The sequence below is a fragment of the Echinops telfairi genome, unplaced genomic scaffold, assembly GCF_000313985.2.
Source record: "Echinops telfairi isolate 266 unplaced genomic scaffold, ASM31398v2 ScPeMD7_7;HRSCAF=31, whole genome shotgun sequence".
Classification (NCBI taxonomy): domain Eukaryota; kingdom Metazoa; phylum Chordata; class Mammalia; order Afrosoricida; family Tenrecidae; genus Echinops; species Echinops telfairi.
Genome location: NW_022103904.1, coordinates 22252381 through 22276527, shown reverse-complemented (window position 1 = coordinate 22276527; position 24147 = coordinate 22252381). Strand labels below are relative to the sequence as shown.

The 24147-nt window shown below is 52.1% G+C and overlaps 1 protein-coding gene across 2 annotated transcripts in view; it reads right to left on the bottom strand.

The window, feature by feature from the left end:
• The window catches only part of IL16 (interleukin 16), a 53790-nt gene that overhangs the window by 3014 nt on the left and 26629 nt on the right, over nucleotides 1-24147 (bottom strand). The window contains exons 9-15 of one of the 2 annotated variants that reach the window (XM_045286275.1): nucleotides 20670-20817; nucleotides 15989-17060; nucleotides 13337-13505; nucleotides 10640-10741; nucleotides 4269-4527; nucleotides 3924-4043; nucleotides 838-1328 (exon numbers count right to left, since the gene is read on the bottom strand). In XM_045286275.1, coding sequence (XP_045142210.1) covers nucleotides 1150-1328; nucleotides 3924-4043; nucleotides 4269-4527; nucleotides 10640-10741; nucleotides 13337-13505; nucleotides 15989-17060; nucleotides 20670-20817 — 2049 coding nt within the window. In that variant the 3' untranslated portion in view covers nucleotides 838-1149. Of the gene's footprint in view, nucleotides 1-837; nucleotides 1329-3923; nucleotides 4047-4268; nucleotides 4528-10639; nucleotides 10742-13336; nucleotides 13506-15988; nucleotides 17061-20669; nucleotides 20818-24147 lie in introns of those variants that run through there. The other variant, XM_045286276.1, reaches the window with a different exon arrangement.

Here is a 24147-nt window from a genome sequence, read left to right as displayed (position 1 = left end):
GGAGGTAGTTTCCCTACAATAACCCTGCATGGAAGCATCCCTTGGCTGATGGTCCACCAAGCACAGAAGACCAAACTCAGTCTCTCCGCCTCACCATAATAGTCCCTTTGTTGTCTCCGTGTTGTACAATGGGACAATGCCACCTGCTAACGAGGTGACTGATCACTAAAGACAACGTCCAATAGATGCCAAGCCCAAGGCTTAGCACATGGGTGGTAAGTGGTAGCCATTTGTATTTTACCCTCTCATCCTCCCACGCTCATTCTGTTGACACACCAGTCCACACCTGTTGCTTACCTATTCCCTGGTTCCACGCTAATCTAGGATCACGTCTCCAACCCAATGAAAACTCAGTTTTGCAAATATTTTGTGTGGCCGTTTGGATTTTCCAAAGTCGATCTCAATAGGATTTCCCCTTCCCTTCAACCTGGGCAGGCTGGTCCCAGCTCAGACCAAGCTGCGACGTCAGAAGTGATGCCCTGTGACTTCCACGGCCCGTCCGTAAGAAGAGCGCACCTTCTGCTCGGCTCTCGGACTCTTGGAACTCTCGCCTTTCGAACGCAGCCGCCATAGTGGGAGAAGCCTTGGCCACGCGTGTCGGTGTTCAGACTCGCAGCCCCAGCGGACCACCCAGTCAATAGCCAACATCACCTGTCTCTGCAGACGTTTGCAGCTCCCAGACTTTGAGTTGCTCCAGCAGAGGCCAATCGGAACCAACACGAATCTGCCTCCTCCCAGCCCCGTCTGTGTTGCAGACTCGTGGGAGAAAGGATGATTGCTGTGGGGTGGTGGACTGTCACACAGCCAGACTTGGCCAAACAAGACATGGATTTCATATCAAATTATAATAGATCCATTTTATTTATGGCACCGCAATGTTATCATTAAGCTCTCTATATACAAAGTACAGTTTGTGCCAGTCACCCCAGTATGGCTCTGCCCTGACTTCTAGGACAGCCCTCTTGCTGGTGGTCCCAGAAGGTCCAGATCTGGACACCGGTCACCAGGAAGCACACCTGTGCTTTCTCTCCATCTGGGCTGGGGTGCACCAGGAACCCTGAGAATCAGAGGCTGTGGGGAGCTGTGTGCTGGAGCTGCATGCTGTGGGCTTTGGGCATCAGCATTGGCATTCTGCCTAGGAGTCTCCAGTCACTGTGGGCCCTCAGACTGTGGGCTCTTCCTCCGAATGGCAATGGGGACAGGTCCATCGGGCAATGCTTTGATGATGTTCCAGGCTTCCAGCCGTGTGAGACCTGCACAAGCAACATCAGCCAGTTGCAGAATCTCATCTCCTGGCTGGACCGTCTCGCTCTGTTCGACACCTGTCCCTGAGGGATAGGGGAGAAGAAGAGGATGGTGGATTTCACAAGTGAAGGGGCCCATCTTCCCTGTCCTTGATCTCTGAGGAGCTAGGACAGCTGTGGGGAGAACAGGGTGCACATGGCAGAATGACTCGACCACAGGTGGCACGGAATTTGAGGTGCCAGGCTCTGGCCCTCTCTGCCCCTTAGGAAAGGGGTATCCTAGGCTGTCCCGGGAGAGGGAGATTGCAGACAGATCTAAGGGCCTGGCTGGGAAGATGTTCAGAGGACTGTGGGGAACTGAATCATCAAAAAAAGTCCCCTTGCACACAACTCAGCAGCCTTCCTCCCTACACATGGCCTTCCCCTTCTACTTAGATCATCAGCACGGAACGGTGGGGGCAGGAAGCTGCTGAGCCCTTTGTGAGCCATCCCTGAGATGGGCTTGGCTCTGAACAGCCGGGAGAAGCCCCAGGGGCCTGCAGAAAGGCAGTATGATCAGGCATGGCCCCACCCTTACATGCTCTCTAGGACAATAGGGTTGGTTTACTGTGACTACAGACACAATGAGGGCTCCCATCCCAGGGACCCATGATCTTTACATCGACTGCCTCAGAACAGAGATGAACAATAATGATCAAAATAAAAAGATGGCTCACACGAATTAGACCATTAGTGAAGAGCAGCCACGATGCTAAATGCGTTTAGGATACTGACCCTCTGCAGGGCACGCTTTTCGTAATCCTTTTCCACTGGTGAGGAGACCAAGGACTCAAGCCACTCACCCATACCCACGGCACCAAGGCTGCGTGTGTGAACCCAGACATGTGGGCCCCAGGATCCGCTTTGCCAAGCATCCCGTCACCCTGCAGCGCATAGCTCATCTTCACCAGCATGGTGGCGTGTCTTACCCATATATACGACAGGACTAGCACTAGGACCCAGGTCGGCTGACTCTGACCCCCATGCTCATTCCAAGTTGACCTCCAAACGTTTAATCGACAGTCCCCAGAACTGGGGTTAGCGTGGATTCTAAGTGCCATGGGTTGAATTGGAGGAAGGCTCATGAACAACCTGTGAGAGGCAGATGTCACAACCCTGCTTGCTGAAAGGGAGGAGGACTGGAAGCACTTGCTGATGAAGTTCAAGGACTGCAGCCTTCAGGATGGAATCTGACTTAACGTGCAGAAGGCCAATATCCTCACACCTGGACCAATAGGTGACATCATGCTAACTGATGCGCGGAGATGGGGAGACCGGAAGCACAAGCCATGTGAAGACAGAAGCAAAGGTAAGAGTGATGCTGTCATAGCCAAGGAGCAACTGTGGGCTTCGAGGAGCTTGAAGAAGCAAGAGAGGATCTTCCCTGGAGCTTTCAGAGGGAGCAGGGTCCCACTGACACCCTGAATTCCGACTTCCAGCCTCCAGAACCATGCAGAAATACCTTTCTGATGGTTTAATGCACTCCGTTTGTGGTACGTGGCTACAATAGCTGTAGGAAGCTAAGGGCACGGGGGAGTGACCAAATGAGCTTCCGTCTAGCCTCCCTCCAGGGTCAGCAACTACAGCAGAGCCTGCTTGAACCAAACCTCCAGCCACAGGGGCCCCTGGGACAGGGACAGAATGGGGACCCATTGGCCCTCAGGACAGAGTCCTGGAACACAGAGAACCTCTCCTGCCGATGAGATGAGGGGCTCAGGCCTGGAAGAGGAGAGTCAAGTTGTACCGGGCAGAGATGGAGTCAGAGATGGGCCTGTAGCCAGACTCCATGAGTCCCCGTCCAGTGCTCCCCTTGCTCTGCTTGAGGGCTTGTGGGGGGAGGGGGGGTCCAGCCTGAAGAGCATCAATGGTTTGCTGTGTGATCTCCACCTCAGCCCATGTCAAACAAAACATCAAACTCTTAAGCACGGGCAGGATCCACCAGGTCCAGGGTGAGGGTGGGCTGTGTGAGGCTAAGCAGTTGAGTGCAGGGTCAGACTCTGGCTTTATTGACAACTTTGATATGTCAGTCATTGGGCACTGACTTGGGGGGTGGGAGTGGGAGGTGCCTTGCGATGGCACGTATCTTGATTACTGCACAACTGGGAAACTCATAAAAGTCTTAACACTGCAGTTCAGTGCCTCAATTACCTCAATGTTCCCCCTGCTCTACTAAGTTCTCATAAGCTCAGAGCTCAGCTGCTAGGGGAAAACAAACTAACTAACCAACTTCAAACTCACTGTCATTGAGTCAATGCCAAGTTATACTGACCCTACAGGGCAGGGTAGCACTGCCCCTGTGAGTTGCCAAGATAACTCTACAGAAATAGAAAGCCTCACCTTTCTCCCAAGGGGCAACTGGTGGTTTTGGACTGCTGACTTTTCAGGTAGCAGCCCCAGGAGTAACCACTATGCCACCAAGGGGATTCAGCCAAATACAGGGGTGGGGGTGGGGGATGGTGTGCGCCCAGGAGGGAAAGTAGAACTCAGTTTTTGGAACGCCTGCGTGCCTCGAGAGGATGAGGGGTTATGTCCCCACTCGGGACATCAGTGTTGCCTCAAAGATGCTCAGAAGCTGGTTGGGGGCCTGCCTCCAGGTGGAAAAGGTGCAGCCACCCCCCCACCTCCACCCCCGCCACACACCTTTGAAAATCCTGTTGACAGTGAGAGGCTTGTCTCCGTGGAGTGAACCTTTTCCTCCTTCCAGGCTGAACCCCAGCCCCGCCGAAGTCTTCTCCAGGGTCACTCTGCAGACTGGCGCCTCTGCTGCGGAGAGACACCGGTGCTTCCATCGGAACCACCCCCCTCCCTGGCCAGGACAGCCGACTGCCCATGACTGTGTTCACATGTCTGCATGTAGACACATGCATACATACGTGTACAAATGCACACAAACCTTCCCCCCTATCCCAGGCAACACGCTGGGAGGTCACATAGTCTGGGGACCACAGGTTACTGCGCAGTCCCCCCTGCACTGGGAGAACTTACCGGAATCCACGGCAGCCTCACTGGCTACAGAAGTTGAGGCTACTGAGTCGGTGGAGGAGTCCAGGTCAGGCGTGCCCTCCAGAGCTGGCCTCCTGGTGACAACCACAGCTTGCCGAGGGTCGCGAGCTTGGCGCAGGATGGCCAGGGCGTCCGTATGTGTGGCCCCTTTGAGCGACTTCCCGTTGATGGACAGGACCTCGTTGCCTTTCTGAATAGTCCCTTCCTGCGAGGCCAGCCCATTGGGGAACACACGATGAACCTGAGCAAACCAAAGAGAGTAGGGACCCAGAGGGGGCCTGTGAGTCCCCTGGAAAGGATGTTTAGGCCCCTTTCCCCCATAAGGTGCTGGACAATGTCAAGGCAGGCCTTTGCGTCAGCTTCTTTAACAAGGCAATGCCAGGGATTGAATCGTGTCCTCCCAGAACAGGCATGGAATGTCTGGCCCTTGCACCTGGGGGTGAGATCCCGTTTGAAAACTTGGTTACATTAATGTGGTCCTCCAAGAGTAGGCTGGTCCCCAACCTGATCAGACCCATTGACCCATGCCAGGTGAAGATTGTCTACAAGCCAAGGATCCCAGGAACACCTGGGGACTGCCAACAGGGAAGGGGTCCACACGGCCCAGCCTCTGGTTGAGCATTTGAGCACCCCACATTGCGAGAAAACAAACCCCTCTTCAGTGTCAGAGCCGTGCAGGCTAGTGAAGATGGGCAGACTCTAATCTGTGAGGTCCAGAGGATTCAGTGACTGCCAGGGTGGTGAGCTCCAGCTGAAATTCTGAGCCCCAGGTTTGCAGAAGGCCGCAGTTTACGATGGGAGCCTTGGGCCCACGCTGACTCTCCACACACAGTCAGCCTCCATGGAGTTCTTTCTGACCCCTGACCAGCACTGTGAACAGCTTAGGTCTCAGACTGAATGTGACACCACTGGCCACCCATCAGGAACTTGCCTGGGAGGGGCCTTGAAGAAAATTGGGGTATGAGGTGGCATGGTCACGAGTCATAATCCCATTACCACTACCTTGGTCCGAGAGTCCTGAACCAATCTTGTCAGCTTCGCTGAATGCAACAGGGTACATATATCCCTCTGGTGGGCCCTTTCCTGCTTCCTAGTCCTACCTGTGACTGCCCACACCTGTGACCGTGAATTGATCTGCCACCGATTATGATTTTGTGACAAATTTCCTTTGCTGTCTAAGTTTGATGAGTTAACTACATGGCTGTGAATCCTTTGGACACCATCAGGTCTCACCCTAATGACCTTTGTCAACCAGATGGGTTTTGTCTTTGTCTCCTGTGTTAGACAGGGTTCTCTAGAGAGATAAAACCAAATTGCTGATAACTTAATATATTTATTTATAAAGATAATTAGATATATAACAAGAAATGAACTGTTAAATCATATACAGATAAATATATAATACAAGAAATGAACAGTTAAATTATAAAGCACTAGAAATGGCTCACTGCAACTCACTCCCGTGAGAGAGAGTTGTGAGAGACTAGTAGTCCTTCAAGTCTCGTCAGCTGCCAGATCTCCCTCTATTTATAGAGAGAACTAGGCTATCTCAGCACAGCAGCCAATCACAAGGCAGATCACCAACTGTCAACTAACCACCAGTCCCAACTGCCAGTCCCCAGCTCCAGAGATGTCTTAAAGGGATCTCAACTTACAGCGCCACAGCCCTCAGGCTAGGCATCCACAGGTAGTGTAGCCTATAAATTGAGGCACAGAACAAGCGAGGCAGCCACACACTGGTCCGATGATCAAAGAGCAAGAGACAAGAAAGGCGAGGCTCACCGAGCCATTTATCTCTCCGCCCTTCAGTTAATCCCACTTGTTTATCGGCCAGGCTGGCACAATAAACTATCTCATCTCCTTTCTGTCCTATGTAAGACATCATAAATGGCCTCTGTAAATTATATGACCAACATAGTCCGGTACAATTGCATAGTCAGTCAAACACAAGTAAACCTTTTTTCTGGTCTTCTCTGTTTTCAGCTAAGATCCATCAGCAATGATATCCCTTGTTCCACGTCCTCCTCTGGATTGGACCTGGACTCCTGGCAGCTCCTGGCCAATGTACTGCTGCAACCATTGTTGGATGATCTTCAGCAAGCCTTTACTTGCATGTGATATTAGGGATTTATTCTATAAGTTGAACCTTCTGTTGGGCCTCCTCTCTTTCGAACGGGTATAATATAAATATGGATCTCTTCCAATCAGTTGGTCTGGTAGCTGTGCTCCTAATCTCCTAGCATAGATGAGGGAGGGCTTCTAATGCTTCATCAGCTTGATGACACATTTCAATTGGTAATTCATCAATTCCTGGAGCCTTGTTTCTGGTTCATGCTTTCAGCGCAGCTTGAACCTCTTCCTTCAGCACCATTGGTTCTTGCTCGTATGCTACCTCTTTAAATGGTTGAGTGTCATTAGTTCCTTTTGGTACAGTAACTGCTTTTTCCATCTTCTTCTGAGGCTTCCTGCCTCATGTAATATTTTGCCCATAAAGTCTTTTAAAACTACAACTCAAGGCATGAATTTTTCTTGAATTCCTTCAATTGAACATATGCTGAGCTTGTTCTTCCTTTCTGGTTTTCTAACTCTAGGTCTGCGTATTTCCTTATAAAACTTGACCTGTCTCCTTAAGTTGCACTCTGGATTTTACGTTCAGTTTTTTTAACTTCATCATTTCTCCCACCTCTGGTGGGGGTGGCCCACGGACCTCTTGACTAACAGCTCAATGCTTCACTTCCTCACTGCCACACTGGGGTGCCAATTCCCTGCCTCGGGGTTGCAAAGAGACAAAGCTATGGCACCTCACCAGACCCGGTTGGGGGACAGTCATCAAGGTCAGCAGATAGACCAGGAACTTCATACAGGCCTTTTACTTCTTTTTTGACTTATATATATGTATATATGTCTATCTGTATAAGATCAGCAGGATAAACAATCCCAAGGAGAAAGCAGCCTGACCAGTGGTTCCGGGAGGTGGGGGGTTGGGGGACCGGGAGGTGGGAGAGGAGGTGGCGGCGGAAGGTAATGGGGAGCCAACAAACTCAGGAATAGGAGAACAATAGGAGATCTGAAATCAACTGTGAGGAGGATGCAGAGTGCCTGGTGATGTTTGATCAACTGTAATGCAGCCAAGAAGAATTGCTGAGAGGCAAATGAAGGGTGAACATGATAGTGGTGCAGGAGGAATGCAAAAGAAAATAGAGCAAAGAACTAGGAGGTAAAGGCTATATATAGAGAGATAAATACACACATGCATCTATGTAAATATATTAATATATAAAGATAGGGGTATTAGTTTATGAACATATATTTATATGTTAAAGTATGAAGGTAGCAGACAGACTTTGGGCCTCTACTCAAGTCCTCCCTCAACACAAGAACACTTTGTTCTAATAACCTGGCACTGTGCGATACCTTCCCGACACCATCACTGAAAACAAAATGGATACATAAGCAAATGTGTTGAAGATAGCTGATGATGCCTGGCTATTAAAAGATATAGCGCCTGGGGTCCTAAAGGCTTGAAGATAGACAAGTGGCCATCTAGCCTGGAGGTAACAAAGCCCACACAGAAGAAGCACACTAACCCATGTTATCATGAGGTGTCGATGGGATCAGGAGTCAGGAGATCAAAAACAAACAATTATATTGATATGAACAAGAGGGGTTGGAGTGGATACCCAAAGCCCATCTGTTGATAAGTGTACATTCTCTCACAGAAGGGATGGTTCATTCAGGGTGCAATATAGCACCAACAAAACACACAATATTTCTCTAATTCTTTAAGGCTTCCTCCCCCTACTATCATGACCCACAAAATCTGCTAGACTGGAGCATGTACATTGGTACAGATAAGAGGTGTGTGGAATCCAGGACAGATAAACCTCTCGGAAACAGTAACAGAAGTAGGGATTCCATGAGGGTAGGGGAAAGAGGGGGGGAGGAGAGTAAGGGGGAACTAATAGAAATGATGGTTGTATAACCCTTCTCAAGGGGGATGAATAACAGAAACGTGAGTGAAGGGATGCAGTGGTCTGTGTAAGATATGAATAGATAGATAGATATAGATATAGATAAATTATTAAGGGTTCATGAGGATGGCAGGGTGGGGGAGGTAGGGAATAAAGAGGAGCTGAAATCAAAGGTCTTGAGTAGAAAGATAATGTTTTGAAAATGATGATGGCTTGCTATAATTGATATAATTGATTGATGGGCTGTTATCATATCTCTAAGAGCCCCCAGTAAAATGATGTAATATTTAAAAAGAAGAAGAAGAGTCGGCGTTAGAGGACAGGCTGATGACTGGTACACATCAGTTCCCCTTCCATGCATCTGAAAGGCACCGAGCGCCCAAACTCAGAAGGAGCAAGAGGAAGCATCATGCAGATGTCCAGCCACAGTGCTTTGCGTCTTCCTGGTTTCCCAGTGGCTGCAGTGGCCCAGAGGTGAAGGGTCAAATGTGGGTGAGAGAAATCCCTACCCAAGGGAAGGGCAGAGCAAGGGTCCAAGGTGCCCTTGCTGTAGACCTGTTCTCCTTCCACTAGAGAGGGAAGTGCATCTAGGAGCGCTTCATAACCCTCCTCCATGTGGTCAGTCACTGGTCTTATGTGCGTGTTCAGGGTAGAGAAGTTGGAAAGAAATTCAATGAAGTGGCCATTCCGACCCCCTTGACTCTGAGGTGACCAAGAGGAAGGCCCCAAGTCACAACTTCCAGCAGGTGTGCTGTGTTTTATGCTGGTGGACACTGGGCACTGGGGGTGGATGGGGGGTTATTTTCAGCTGGACAAAGGAATGAACATGCATCAGCAGAGTCCACAAGCAATGCGTTGGGGCAGCATCACTGTGGGCGAACAAAGTGCACTGGGCTTTAGAGAGGAGGTAGCCATGCCCCGGCTCAGCCTGTGATGATGGGTGGACTAGAAACCTGTGTCAGGTTCAAATGACCCAAGACAGAGGGCAGAGGGCAGCGGCTAACAGTGATCAGATGGCCAGGGTCAGATAACACATATGCACAAGGAAAGATGCAGACTTCCTTCCCTCCCCAGACCTACCCTGGTCTCTAGTAGGTGCTAAGCTTACAGGGATGGGGAGGGGGAGTAGGGGTCTGGTCCCTGAGGTCTGCAGCTTCAGGGTGGGTGCCGTGTGAATGCAGTAACTGCTGCTTGTTCTCACCAGGGAGGGCCCCACCACTCTCAGCCAACCATCTGCTCAGCTTCACAATTGCCTAGCCCAGTAGAGTAAGCGTTTCCCTTCTCCAAGAACAGACAATGACAAACGCAGCCACTCCACTGACTGGTGCTGATGGTCAGTCAGGGACCTGCAAATCAGGAGGTGGGCCATCTGCAAATCAGGAGGTGGGCCATCTGTGCCTCAGAGGAAAGGTCTGGCCAGCTGCTTTCAGATATGTCCGCCATGGTCAATGCCAGGAAGCTTGGTTGGTGTGCTCGAACACACATGCGGTCGCCATGAGCCCCAGTGGAGCGGATGGCAACTGGTTTCCTAGGACCCTGCTTCCTCAAGGGCCCTTTCCATCCAGCGCACACCTCCTTCTCTGCGGCAGGGTCCCCTCCTATGAGGAGAGCCAGGAGCCTGCCTACCCAGGCGAAGGCCCTTGCAGGGAAGGTGTCCGGTGCCACCTATCACAGGTAGGCGTTCAGCCCTGATTGTAAAGACTTCCACCACCGCTCCTGTGGCCAGAAACCTCCTGACCTAATGCTGCACTGGCGGCGGCGGTGGTTGTGGCTGTTCCGTGCCATCAAATGGGTTCTGACTCACAGCGGCCTGATGTACAACAGAGCAAAGCCCCGCTCAGCCCTGCCCCTCCCTCACAATGGCTGCCCCATTGTTTCTGTGCCCACTGCCGCCGCCTCTGTGTTGAGGGTCCTCCCTCAACAAGATGGATCAGTGATGAACTGGTTATAGGCCCGTATGTCCAAAGGAGCAGACACACAATCGAATGAAAATCTGGGCTGAACCTTCCAAAAGGTAAGCATTTGGGCCTCAACCTCCCAAGGTTTGGACTCCATCATCCAGCTGAGAGGCTGGGGCATCGGCACGTTTTATTTTAAGCCCCACAAATGACCTGGATCTCTTTTGCCATATTAAAGTTATCTAGGGGGTCTACCAAACCTTCTTTAGTAGTTCAAAAATTACGATGGGAGTCAAATACGAAGTCCCATCCATGACTATTATAAATACGCTGTGGAGGGGGTGAGGGCAGAGGCCACCTCTCCCTCATGGCTTAGCGTCATGAATTTTCTGTCCCTCAGCACAAAAGACCCCTCCGGGGCAGGCCTCCCCGCCTTGGAGCTGCATCCCTGGCCCTGCCCTGTCCCCACGACTGGACCACTCACCGTGATCACCTTGTTCTCCAGATCCACTCCTCCTGCTAAGCTAAACCCAAGGCCAGCCCCTTCGTCCTTGTGCAAGATGGTGACATGGATGCTGTCCAATTGCTGCAGGAGAAAGAGAGGCGTGACACCGTGATGCAGCAGTGTGAGCAGTTCAAGTAGTAGTTTGAAGTCGGACGGATTGGACCTCACACCCCAGCTTGTGCCGCTCCAGGCTACAGCACCTCCACACACCTCCGTGCCATCATCTCTAGAGGGGGACTGGGCTTTCAGGAGTCATGGGACACTTGGGAGATAAACAAGTATGTAGGTAAGTAAGCGCTGTTCTTTTCACCAAGAAACGTGTGGAAACTCCAGATGTTTGGGCAACTGCCTCTGTGCCGGTTCTGACCTTATTGGGATGAGGTAAGGTTGTAGCACCACAGAGCCAGGGTGCCAGCACTATCTGGGAGAAGGTGGTGGCTCCTGCTCTCTCCCCTTTCCTCCCAGGGTGCAGCCACTAAGGGAGCCCAGTTGACACCTCACCTGGTTCACAAGCTCCCCCTGGGCACAGAACATCCCAGCCAGGACCCGGCTCTGCCTGTCCAGAGTCAAAGACTCTCAGCTTGCAGCTGGGGTCTCCAACTCACATGCCTACGGGGTCCAGGAAGAGCACTTTTCTGAGGACCATGGGCAGACGTGAGACACTCAGAGTGACAGGAACTTGAGAGACGCCCTCTCCTACAGGTGGGTCTTTTGTATACATAAGCCTCCCCTGAGGATCTTGTTCAACGGAAGGCTCTCCTTCAGTCTATCGAGGGAGGGGATGCACATTCTCAACAGGAGGCCCAGCCAGAATGACCCTGGCTCAAAGGCCTGGTTAACTAAACAAACACACAGAAACCACACAGACTAAATTTAATATATCTGCAGGTCCTGTGGTGCTGAGGGCACCACTTTGCGCTGTGGCAGTAGGGAGGACATTGAAGTGGAAGAATTTACTTTCTTGAGTGTGGTCCAAGCATCTGGCCTGCTGGTGGTTCTAAGAGCCTTTTCTATGGAATCCTTAAGACCCAGAGGGAAGAGTGTCCTTCACTGCCCCGCCCCCATCCCACCACCAGCGCAACACTGCCAACTTTTACCCCAATATTGGGTTAGTTGTCCTGTTGGAGAAAAACAAGAAGACCATAGGCTGGACATAAGTGCTTGCTTATGACACAGGTCTGCCTCCCTTGTTTAATCTGAGCTGGACACGGTCCCTGGGGGTAATGAGCCCCGTGTGCACGAGAGAAGGGCGCGGTCCTCAGAGGAGAGGAAGAGCTCCCAGGGACACCTGTGTGCATGAGGCTGCGCCACATCCTTGACATAAGATTGGACCCCAGCGAGCACATCTCCTATAATAGAAAGACTCATTATTATCTCCTATAATAGAATGACTCCCCAGGGTCATGTTGTTTCCGGTTTTAATATCGTCTGCTTTCTTTTTGATGGAGGTTGTGTCTAGCCATTGTTGTTGGATGTTTCGGTGTGTTGGTCTGTTTGCTTCCTGCTTGTGTTTTGTACGATGTTCTGTACATGAAAGCCAGGATGGGTAAAGCTATGAGCGACAGTAACTGTATTAATGATGACCTAGGGGCACGGCAGGAGGATGGACAGGGAGAAATGGGCAGCTAACAACAACGGATATGAGAGGAAAGTGTTCTGAAATTGACGACTGGTGACGATTGTACAACTCTTCTAACGATGACTGAATGATGGAGCAATAGGATATAGAAAATATGCGTCAACAAAACTATTTTCAAAATTGAAAAAGGAAAGAGGGTCTCTGCAATCACTGGATTAATCTTCCTTGGGGATAGCATAGGGGAGGTTGGGGGGAAATCGGAGCTACAAGGATGAAGAAAATGTTCTAAGACCGCGTGTGGTGATTGTGCAACTCTTCTTGATGTGATTGAACTATTGAAATGCATGGTGTGTGAACTATTTGCCAATGAAACTATGGGAGGCAGCAGGGAGGAAAGAGGGTCTCCTCAGGGTCACCCCTCCATCTGCCTGATCAGGTCCTCAAAGCCTGTGTGGTCCCCGAGATGCCCAGACTGTGCAAGGCCCACGAGCCCCCACACTTCCCAGCTGCTTCCTCCTCTGGACACACTTTGGGTCATGCTCAGAAAGCACATCGAAAGTGGGACCTTCAGAATGACCCGGCTGAAGCCCAGGGGCCCTGAAGAACAGGGATCAGCCACCTGGGTGCAGAAAGAATAAAAACCACCTGGTGAGGGCTCCCATAGCCCACGTTCACCATCAACAGCGAGTGCTCCCACGGGGTGGCTACGCTAGAGACTCACACAGGTCAGCAGGCCTGAAGCTCTGGACAGGGAACCAAACCCGCAGACTCCGAGCAAGCACACTGGCCCCAGAGCCCCATCTTTCTCATTGTCCAAGTAGTTAAGACAGGCAACCTGACAATGTATTGAAAGCAAGAGAAAGCAATCGGAGTGCAATAAAAAAAAAATCTCCCTTTGAGCGCAAGGTTTCACTGTCACCAGGGCTCAGAATGTTCCTCTCCGACAGACAGGCAGACAAGGCCTGCTTCTGCTGTTGGCTCCTGGGAGCTGCTGGCGCCTCGGGGAGCCTGGAGCTATTCAGACTGCTTCCCACCCCAAATATAGAATGTAATCACACAGCCTTGGTCCCTGGCAATTGCTTACCACAGAAACCTACCTTTAAGGTGGCCTCATCCAGAACCTTCACTTCCTCTATGAGCTCCTTCAGCTCCTCTGTGCTCAGGAGGGCGAGAACCGACTGGCCAGGTGGAGGGGGACTGTGGTTCCAGGCATCCGCTTCCCTGGGCTCCGCAAGGCCCTCCGTGTATTCTCTGAGCTCTGAAAGGCTTTCACAGAGAGAAACGTCACACAGCACAAATAACAGCAGCACAACTTCCCATCTACGCAGGCCTGCTCTGCTGCTGGCACGGTGTTCACGGTCACGTACGAGCATTCTCGTGTGTGATGTTTTCAGCAATGAGTGGATGCTCGCCTTCAGCAGACAGGCTCACTGCCATCAGGTCGAGTCTGACTGACAGTGACTGTATAGGACAGAGCAGAACTGCCCCTGTGGGTTCCTGACACTGAAGCCCTGGAGACACAGTGGATACGTGTTGGGCTGTGATCTGCAAGATCTGCAGTTCGAAACCACTAGGCGCCCCTCAGGAGAAAAACGGGGCTCTCTACTCCCGTAAACAGTTACAATCACAGAAACCCACAGGGGGCGGTTCTACGCTGTCCTATAGAGTAGCTGGCTTGATGGCTGTGAATTTTTTAAGAAATGTTAACAAGAGTAAAATGTCTCCTCTCTCTCCCATCGAGTGGCTGATGTTTCAGACTGCTCACCTTGCAGTTAGCAGAACAACGCCTAACCCAGTTGCCACCTGGGCTCCTCTCACCCACCATGGGAAGAGAACTCGGGATGGAGAGAGAATCCAGGGCGTATCTAGGGCATCACAGCTACAAGATGCCAAGGTCTGGGATTCCAGGTGAGAGATCAGTGCGCGTCCGACTCCAGAGCCCAAGTTCTGGACCTCGGCCCTTCGCCACGCCAGGCATCTAAGGCTCTGGACACATCTGGCCGGATGCCTCCACTGCTCCTCTGCCCATTTCCCACACTGGGGGACCAGCGTGCTGCTGGGATGCTGGAAGCTCTGCCGCTGGTATCCCCATTACCAAGAAAGTCACACGAGCTTTCGGCAGAGCTTCCAATCTGAGAGGGGAGACTGAAAGGCCGGCCATCTGCCTCTGAAAATGAGCCGCTGGAAACCCTGTGGAGCGTGACCGGACAGTGCCCAGTGTCGATGAGTCCCTGGGGTGGGGGCCCACTCTGGAGCCACAGGGGCCGCGATGATGAACCCAAGCCTGCTGATGATGCCAATGATGGCATGGGGCTGGGCGGCGTGATGTTCTGCTGTCGACCGGGTCACCATGGTCAGGGCCAGCTTGGTGACAAGTAGCACCAGCAAGGACACAGCCTGCACACCCAGCTTGGCACAACGAGCAGAACCTGTCACCGAGGCAGGTGACCTTTCAGGCACACTTTTCTCTCTGCCGTAATTCATAGATGCCGCTGGCCAGAACCCAGCAACGGCCAAGGGCCAACCTTCACTGCCCCTGGTCTCCATGCTCTCCTGCACGCATTGTGCCTCCCTGTGGCCGGCTGCCCCGAACCCGTGGACACTCGATGCACAGCAGGATGAAATGATGCCTGGCTGGCCCGTTGCCATTCCCAAGATCAACTGCAGATCCTTCGAGATCCACTGGCTGATTTTCAGAAGTAAATCGCCAGGCCTGTCTTCCTCACCCAACTTAGTCTAGAAGCTCCACGGAGACCTGTTCACACAATGCCTAGTCTGGGATCAAACGTGAGCCTCCTGCTTGGAAGGTGAGGATGCTACCACGGAACCACTCATGCTCTTCATCTTTGTACAGGGAGTTCTTTCTTTCCCCCCAGCCACGTATTTTGCATGCTCTGGTGGTTTCCGTGGTACTGAATGGTTCCCCTCACTGACTGATAGGCGTCTGCCCCTTAAAGGTGGACGGGGACCCCCACACAGACCCCCGCTGCAATAAATCCCAGGTTGAGCTTCCCTGTTGCAATGGTAGAAGAGGCTCTCAGCCAAAAAGCCCAGTGGACTAGTGGTGTCACAATAGAACTGTACTCCATAGGCTGACCGTTGGATTACAAAGGTTACCAAGCAGATCACCAGAGGTTTGAACCGCCAACAGTTGGGTTAGTAGTCAAAAGCTTAACCATTTGACCTATCCAGAAACCACCCCCAGACCAAAACAACATATAAATGAACAGATGGAACAGTATTTGAACCAGTACATCTGAGAAAGAGCTTAAAGATATATTAATTAAAAACAAGAATGCTGATATAGAGTTGATTCCTATAGGGCCCCATGGGACAGACTTGAATGGCTCCACAGGGTTTCCAAGGTGGAACAGACTGTGACGTCATTGGACCTCAGAGGAGTGGGGAGGTGAGAACAACAGGGCTTTCCTTCTGTAGCCATGCACTTAACCACAGCATTGCCAGGGCTTCTTAGGAAGACATATCCCAACCCACACCAAACTCACTGTCATGGAGCCCATGCTGACTCATAGCAACCCCTGTGGGTTTCTGAGACGGCAACTGTTTATGGGAATAGAAAGCCCAATCTTTCTCCCAAGGAGCTGCTGGTGGTTTCGAACTGCCGACCATACGGATCGCAACTCAACGCATAACCACTCGGCCTCAGGGCTCCTCTAAAAGGGCCTGTAGGATTCCTACAGAAAGGCAAGTGAGGGCGAGGCAGGGGCGCCCTGGGTGAAGACACTCACTTGAGTGAGAACCCCGTGTCCGGGGCAGGCGTGGTGGCAGGACTGCTGGCCGCCGGACTTTCGTTGGGCAGTGGCAGTGGAGGCTCCCCATCCTTGGGGTTGCGGGGCGACTGGCCCCCGGACACTGACGATGGAAGGCACAGCAAGGATTTCATGACAGCCGAGGACACTTGGCTGCTGATGGAGTAGAGTTTGCTGGTCTTCTCCTCCGATGGCCTCACCTCACAGGACTGGGTCCTGGTCAGAGGGAAGCTCCGTGCCCGCTGGCCCGGGGTCTTGACCACAGGGCCCTGTGATTGCTCAGTCGGTGCTGAGAGCAGCCTCAGGAGGAGGTCAGGGTCAGTGGGGAGGATCTTTGGAGTGGGCTTCGGCCCTGCGGGTGGGGGCACAGGCCCCTCTGAGGCTGCAAGGGGGCCCGGTGGCAGCTGCTCTTTCTCTGGCAGCTGTTGCTCCACACTGGACGGAGTCCCTCGCACCAAGAGGCCACAGCCCCGGCCTCCTTCTCCCTTTCCCAGAGGTTTCGCCGCCTCTCCAGAGGTAGGTTGGATGCTTGCTCGCTGGGCTCCTCTATCAGGAAGTTGAGAGACGCCAAAGGTTTCAAAAGAACTGATCCTCTGCTTGATGGAGGAGGAGGCCTGAGAGTGCGGCCCAGGAAGTCCCCTGGGTGCCGGTGTCGGCTGGGTGCACGGAGCGGCGCTGGGCAGCCTTTTGGGGTCTGGAGCGCGGTTCCGCAAACCTTTCAAGCTCTGGTGAAACCAGGCTGGCTTGGGGGCCACAGGGGGCCCCTTCTTCACCGGGCTGCTGTCTGCTGCCTTGTAACCTTTGGGAGCCCCGTTGGAAGCATCCGCCTTCGGTGGGGGTCCATCTGGGTGGCCCTGTGTCCCATCTTCACCCAACTGGCTGTGGGGCTGTAGCGGCATGTGGCCATGGTTCTCACTCATGATGGGGCTGAACAAGTTCTTGATGCAATCAGAAATTCTAACCCAAGGGTCTTCTGTGGTGGCGTCAAAGCTATAGTCCATCCGAGCCTGCCTCTTCAGCAGCGGGTGTCTTCCTGGGGATGGTTGGTGAGCTAGAGGGAGGAAAGAAGGCAGAGCTATGCATTACACCTTAGTATGAGTCTCCTTCTAAGCTTGACTTCAAGGTTGAACACGGCAAGGAGGATTTCTAGAGGAGGAGATTGGAGAAAGTGGGTCTTTCAATGGGAAGATCCCTGGGCTTTCTACTCCCATAAAGAGTTGCCGTCTGGGAAACTCACAGGGGCAGTTCTACCCTGTCGTAGAGGGTCGCTGGCTGCGAGTCAGCATTGACTGGCTGGCAGTGTGTTTGGTTGGTTATTTTTTATGATCCAGGTGCTATCTATCAACAGCCAGGATGGAGGAGCCAGAGGTAAGAGCCACTCCAGGATGCCTCAGTCTCAGAGCTAGAAGCGGTTTCAGAGGATACTGGGCCCAACTGCTTGCATTTCATCCTTGCGGGGTGGAATGCTGGAAAAGAGCCAGGGCGGGCTGATGGAAGAAGCAAGGCCAGACACCCCCCCACCCTCAAGGCCCCCAAGGCCCCGCGTTTACAGGCTCCAGTGGCACTGAAGGGGCCTCCCGAGGCACTTATCAAACATTTAAAACTCAAAGCAGCTTTCTCCTCACGTCAACGTTTAAACCAAACCCACTGCCATCTAGTCGGTTCCGGCTCACAGCAACCCGGAGAGCAGAACTGCGCCGGGTTCCCAAGGCCTTCGCTCTTGGTGGCAGCAGGCGGCCCTCGCTCTCCCTGGAGCCGGCGCGGCTGGTGGCTTAGGACTTGCAAAGCCGCCATTGCTGCTAATGGCCCAGGAAGCCATTCTGTGAGGACGAACACAAACTCCGCGGACTTTAAGCTCCAAGGGGACTGGACGGGTAATACTGTGAGTGGGAAAATGTTTGGGGAAACAGCTTTCTGGGATTGTCACCTCTGCACCTACATGTATACGTGGAGAATTGCAACCAAATCTCTATTGGTGTACGTCGAATGAAAGTCTTCCAATAAACAGAAAGTAAAAATGCTGAACAATAAATTAAGGGGGAAAGGGGAATGTAGTGGCGTAGGTCATGTGACAACAATTTTTTTTAATTAAAAAGAGCAAAGCCGTGTGAATATGAGGCCTTCCTGTGGGGCGCGCATCAGTTCTTCACCCCCAATCTTCACCACAGTTCTTACCCCGACTATGGACAGTCCCTCCTCTCACCCACGTCCTCACCTGGCCCTGCAAGCCACAAGAATTTGCTACTCTCCCTGTTGCTTCACGGGGCCACTGAACTGGTTCCGACTCATGGGGACCCCGAGGAGAACTGTGCTCCGTAGACCTTTCCCAGGTCGGGAGCAGATCTCCAGGCTGGTGCCTCTGGGTGGCTTTGAACCACCCACCTGCTGGGGCTAGCAAGAGAGCACTTTATCAGCCCGCTCAGCTTGCTCTCCAGTCTAAAAGCCCACTGCCGCGGGGGGATTCTGACTCTGAGTGGCTGTGTCGGACAGAGCCACGCTGCCCCGAGGGTTTCCAAGGCAGAAACTTTACAGAAACTGACTGCCACACCTTTCTCCCTCGGAGCGGCCAGTGGTTCAAACCACAGACTGCGCGGTGAGCAGCCAAATGCCTTCATCGCTGCGCCACCACATCGCCCTGCACGATCTTGTTCGAGGGTTATGAAGGAGAGAAGCTCACTGACAGACCTCCTCAACGGTTGCTGCCCGTCGGAACCTGAGGAGCTTTCAAAACACAGACTCCCACTTTGGAGATTCTGACCCCATTCACCCAGGGTGCAGCCTGGGCTGGGAGCGTCTGAGAACATCCCCGGGGATTAGAAGGTGCACCCCATTTTATGAAGCTCCAGGACCCCAGGCAGACGCTCCAAGCTCACTGGTTCACCGCTGGGTGGGGAGGGCAGTCTTCCCAGGAGGCCAGCACAGAATCGGCATCCCATCCAAGCGGGGAGGGACATTGCCCCTGACTCTGTGGCTGAGCCCCACCCACACAGCCAACGGACCGAGCGGATGAGTGGCTCGGCCACGAGCCCTCCCCGTGACCTGGTTAAGAGCATGCTGCTCTCGCTGTAGACTTTGGGGGATGCCCGGCACAGGAATGGGACCCACTTTACGGGAGACCTATCCTCCCTGTCCCGTGTCTCCACGCCAAGCTTCAAGCAAAGCGAACTGTAGCACTTCGGCCTTGAAGGCATCAAAGAGAAGCTCCGAGCCACCCAAAAGACCTGCTACTGCTCACAGTGAGGCTGCTTGTGCATTTACGAAAACACTGTGCTTCCAGGGGCTGTTACAGGAAGCAGAAACCAGAGGTTATAAATAAGTCCTTTGCAAAGTGAGGTGAGAAGTGAAGCTTTTGTCCATAGAACCCTTGACCCCTGGTCCACAGCTCAATTGTTATCAGGAGGGACCAAGCCCCTGGAGGAGGGCATCGTGCTTGGTAAAGGAAAGGGTTAGCAAAAAATAGAAAACCTCTCAACAAAGTGCATTGACATATTGGCTATAACAATGGGCTCCAATGTGACAATGATTGTCAGGGTGGTACCTGGCCCGGCGGGTGCGTTCTGCTGTGCACAGGGCCGCCATGACTCCGCATTGTATCGGTGGCCCACAGACAGCAACAGCCAGGGCAGGGAGCATGGAGGAGGAGAAGCCTGTGCTAGCTGGGTAAGCCACACCAGATCTTTCCCATCTGTGATGATACTAGGCCCCACCAAAGCCCGAAGCGGTCTGTGTGCTATTTCGGCAGCATCTCCCCAACTGACACACAGGGTGTAGCCTACACACTTACTCTGTGACTCTGCCATTAGCTCCTTACTCTCAGAGGCCAGTCTCTCGCTCTCCCTCTTTCCCCCTCGCTCTCTCTCCAGCACCCAGCACTGCATCCCACCAAGCCAGCAGTCAATCCATGGTTGCAGAATGGAATCACACGCTGGAGTTCCGTGTGCTTTCCCACATCCTACTCCTGTGTGACGTGGCCCAGAATCACACGGTTTAGGGAAAGGCTGAGTCAGGGGTCTTTTCCTGGTTTTCCAGACTCCCAAATCCTATACTTTTTCTGGAAAACCACTGAACACTCAGCGTATGTCTTAGCATCCTGAGACAGTATCGGGACCTGCACCCCACCCCCCATGCCCCATCTGCCTGACGGAGGATGCCGCCACCAAGGGAAGGCTCACGTGCTTTCCTGCCACAGTGGGCTCTTCTCAGGCTCAGAAATGCTGAATGCAACACCCTGGCGGCACCTTCCGGACGGCTGGCCAGCAGAGGGCCTACAGAGGGCATCTTTGGGCCTTTCCCAAAGGGCTCCATCATCCAATTGAGTTTAGGGTTCACACTGTACTTTCTCATGAAGAAATCATCCCGCCACCCTCACGACCACTACCCCCACCCCCCCCCCCCCCCGCCCCAGCATCACGGACCCAGCCAGTGGGTTGCAACCAGAGTCCCTGGTACCCTCTCTTCTGGCCTGCTTCCCACAGTGCCTGGAGGCCCCTGCTCATCAGAGCCGCCATTTCTTTATCTCTCTCTCTCTCTCTCTCTCTCTCACACACACACACACACACACACACACACATGCAGAATGCACCCACACTCAGGTGCTCACCTCACCCTCCAACCTTTGTCCCGGACCCATCTCTTCTGGGATATTGGAATGAAAGCCTACCTGGGTTGGCTCTCGTGACAGGCTCACTCTCTGGGGAGGCTGTCACCTTCTGGGCAGCTCCGGGTCCAGGGCAGCAGGCAAGGGTGCCGGGGGTTCCCCCTGCTGCGTCTTCCTGTTGAGGCTGAGGTGGCAGCGGCTCTCTTGCTTCCTGTGGTGTAAACAGGAAGTGAGACTGTGTCTAAACCGCTGCCTTCAGCTGTGAGAAGGCAAGGCCCCTCTGACAGGGGCCGGAGGGTGGACATAAAGCTGCTTAGCGAGATCAGCACCAGAGAGCATCCCTTCACTCCAAAGGACTGTTGGGGTGTGTGAAAAACCTGGACCCTGTGTGATGGGGAGAAGACCCTGGGGGGTGGGGGTGGGGGGTAGAGAGAGGGGTGCTTAAGGTAAGGTGACTAGATTTTAACACTGGTAAAGCGGGACACCATTGATAAAACTCATATCCTGGCGAAACAGCCACATGGCAGCAGAAAACTGTATACCCTAGTTTGTCATGCATTCTTCCAAAAATCAGGACTTTTTAAAAACGCCACGGGACAGACACGGGACAAATTGTTAAAAATCGTGACTGTCCCGCCAAAAGCGGGACGTCTGGTCACCTTAGCTTAGGGAGACTAGCATGGCTCTCTGTGGATCCTGGCTAACTCACTTTCCCAGGAAGGCACACAGCAGAGTTGAACCCTGACAGAGGGACCAAGAGTTTCCATCTGGTTTTCGGTAAACCCAGGTTAGAACACTCAGGAAAACTGTGCCCAGTGCTTTGGGTGCCATCACTCAATCTTTAGTCAGCACGCCGCAAAGGATGGCAACTACTTGTACTCTGCATCTGTCGGGTGACCTGGCTCATCTAGTGCAGAACTGCCCGCCAAGGCTGGCTGCCGTCTCAGGCTCCCTCATCCATCAGTCTGGGAGAGAGACAGAGCAGGCACCAGGCTGTTATGTGATACTGAGCTTGGATTCGCATGAAGCATGCGTGGATGCTGAGGGAGCCCACAGGGAGGAGGGAGCACCCGCCCTGCCCAGCGAGGGGAAGAGGCTTGTCTAGGCTTTGAACATAGAGAAAGGATCTTCTAGGCAGAGAAGTAGGTGATAAGTATCAGCTAGAGAGAGAAAAAGCATGATACCGGCTCAGGAAAACACACACACACACACACACACACACACACACACGAAGACAGACATCAGCCAAACAACACCCCTCTGCTGAGATGTCTCCAGGTTAGAGCAGTCGCAAGCCAGACGTAAGGATGGGCTCTTTGGCAAGGCTACAGGCTTCCCTCCAAAAAGGAAGGAAGGCATAGCAAAGCAGCATTTGAAATGGAAAACAACAACAACAAAATGGACAGGTGTCCTTGCCGTGAATTCAATAGCTACATTGTCAGTAAGCATTCCCTGGAGCTAAAAGTCTACACGATTTAGAAATGTATTCACAGCACGTATGCAAGGGCTGCCCCAGCCCAGGTCTGCTATGGTGAAACTGAACTGTAGGGCCTGTTGGAAATACCAAGAGGTCACCCAGCACAAAGGCATCGTCGGACTTCTCATAATCGTCCTCAGAAAATCAGGGGCTGCCCGAGACAGTACAAACTTCATGCATCCGGTCAACCATGTCGAAGACTCTCATCGCAGAGAAAACCAGTGACATGTGGCACCCGTTTAATTGAGCTCCAAAGTGACACCTGCCCCCACCATGGATGGTGAGCACTTTGATAGGCAGGCACTTTGGGGACCAAGAAGTAGTCCATACAACTTTGTATCTGGGAACAGATTCAGTGTATTCTATCTTTTCACTAACATATCGGATGCCAGATCCATTACGCAGGTGGTTTAAACTTAGCCCCTTACACGGCTTTCCAAGCAGTGTTTCAAGACAGCATGTTTGGTGAAAGAGGAAGAAAGAAGATTGCAGAAAGAAAGAAAAGGGAGTTATTTGGGGGTGGGGGTGGGAGAGAACATGTATTTTAGACACAGACGATAGTTTGAGTTGATTTCCTAAAAGAATAAGAACTGCTCAGTTTTTCACTCACTGCCATCTGACACAGACTTCCCTTGTGGCTGAGATTGTAACTCTTGACAGCCCCGTCTTCCTCCGGTGGAGCGGCTGGTGCTCTCTGACTGCTGGCCTTGTGGCAAGTAGCCCAATTCATAACCCTCTATGCCATCAATCCCCCTCACCTTTTAAAAAATTACTTTTCCCTGTGGATTGGGTGAAGGTTTACAAATCATCAGTGTTACATTCAACAGTTCACACAGCCTCCGTTCCGTGTCATGGGTTGCAATCCCCACAACGCACCACCCCTCATCCCCTTCGCTCCCTGCGCCTCCTGTTCCTATCCTTCCTTCGTTCCTCATCCTTCAGAACGCTGTGCTTGGGTAAATGCCACCCTGCTGCCAAGGGCTACCTCTCTCCTGTTGGTTTTCCCTTTGTAGACCTGCTTATCTTTGGCTGAAATTGAGCCACGAGGGTGAGTTCGGTTCCAAACCTGAAGGCTGACTACGGGTCACAGGCTCAAGGATCCCAGCATTTCTAGCCAACCAAGAAGCCTGGTCTCTTTTATAATTTTGAGGTTTGCTTCACATTTTTCTCCCGCTCTGTCCATAACCTTCTAACGGGATCCCCTGCAGAGAAATTGGCAGGAGAACTGCTCTGTTGGTGAAGAAAAAACTAGGATGGTTGTTTGGGTTGTGGAACTTGAGTCTCCTAGAGTTAGATGGGAGAGAGTCTTGGGACCCTGGACAGAAAAAGATGGGAGAGGGAGAAAAGATAACTGAGAAAGATAGTTTAAAGGATAGAGGATAGATGATAGATAGATAGATAGATAGATAAGTAGATGATAGATAGTTGATAGATAGATGATAGATGATGATAGATAAGTAGGTAGGTATGTAGATAGATGATAGATATATAGTTGATAGATAATCGATAAGTAGGTAGGTATATAGATAAAGGATAGAGATAGATCGATAGATCGATCGATCGATCGATAGATAGATAAGTAGATGATAGATAGTTGATAGATAGATGATAGATGATGATAGATAAGTAGGTAGGTATGTAGATAGATAGATGATAGATATATAGTTGATAGATGATCGATAAGTAGGTAGGTATATAGATAAAGGATAGAGATAGATCGATAGAGAGATAGATGATAGTCACAGACAGAGAGACTGAAAGATGGACAGACACCTAAGGCACACTTCTTGACTCTGGGGCCCTAGGGAAAATGAAATCTTTGCTTAAAGACGGAAGAGGAAGGCGATTCACCTCTGCACCCACATGGCCTGTTGCTTAACCAGCCACTTCCTGCCAGCTCTCTGCACAACTTCACTCCCTTGTCAGTAACCTGGCTTCCTCCTCTCTGGTTTCCCTTTCACCCCTCAGCACTGGACACCCCCTCCCCACAACCGCACACCTCCACTACTCAGGGGTCCCCTGCCCCTCCTGAAGTTTGTCATAGATTGTGAGAGGGGATTTCCA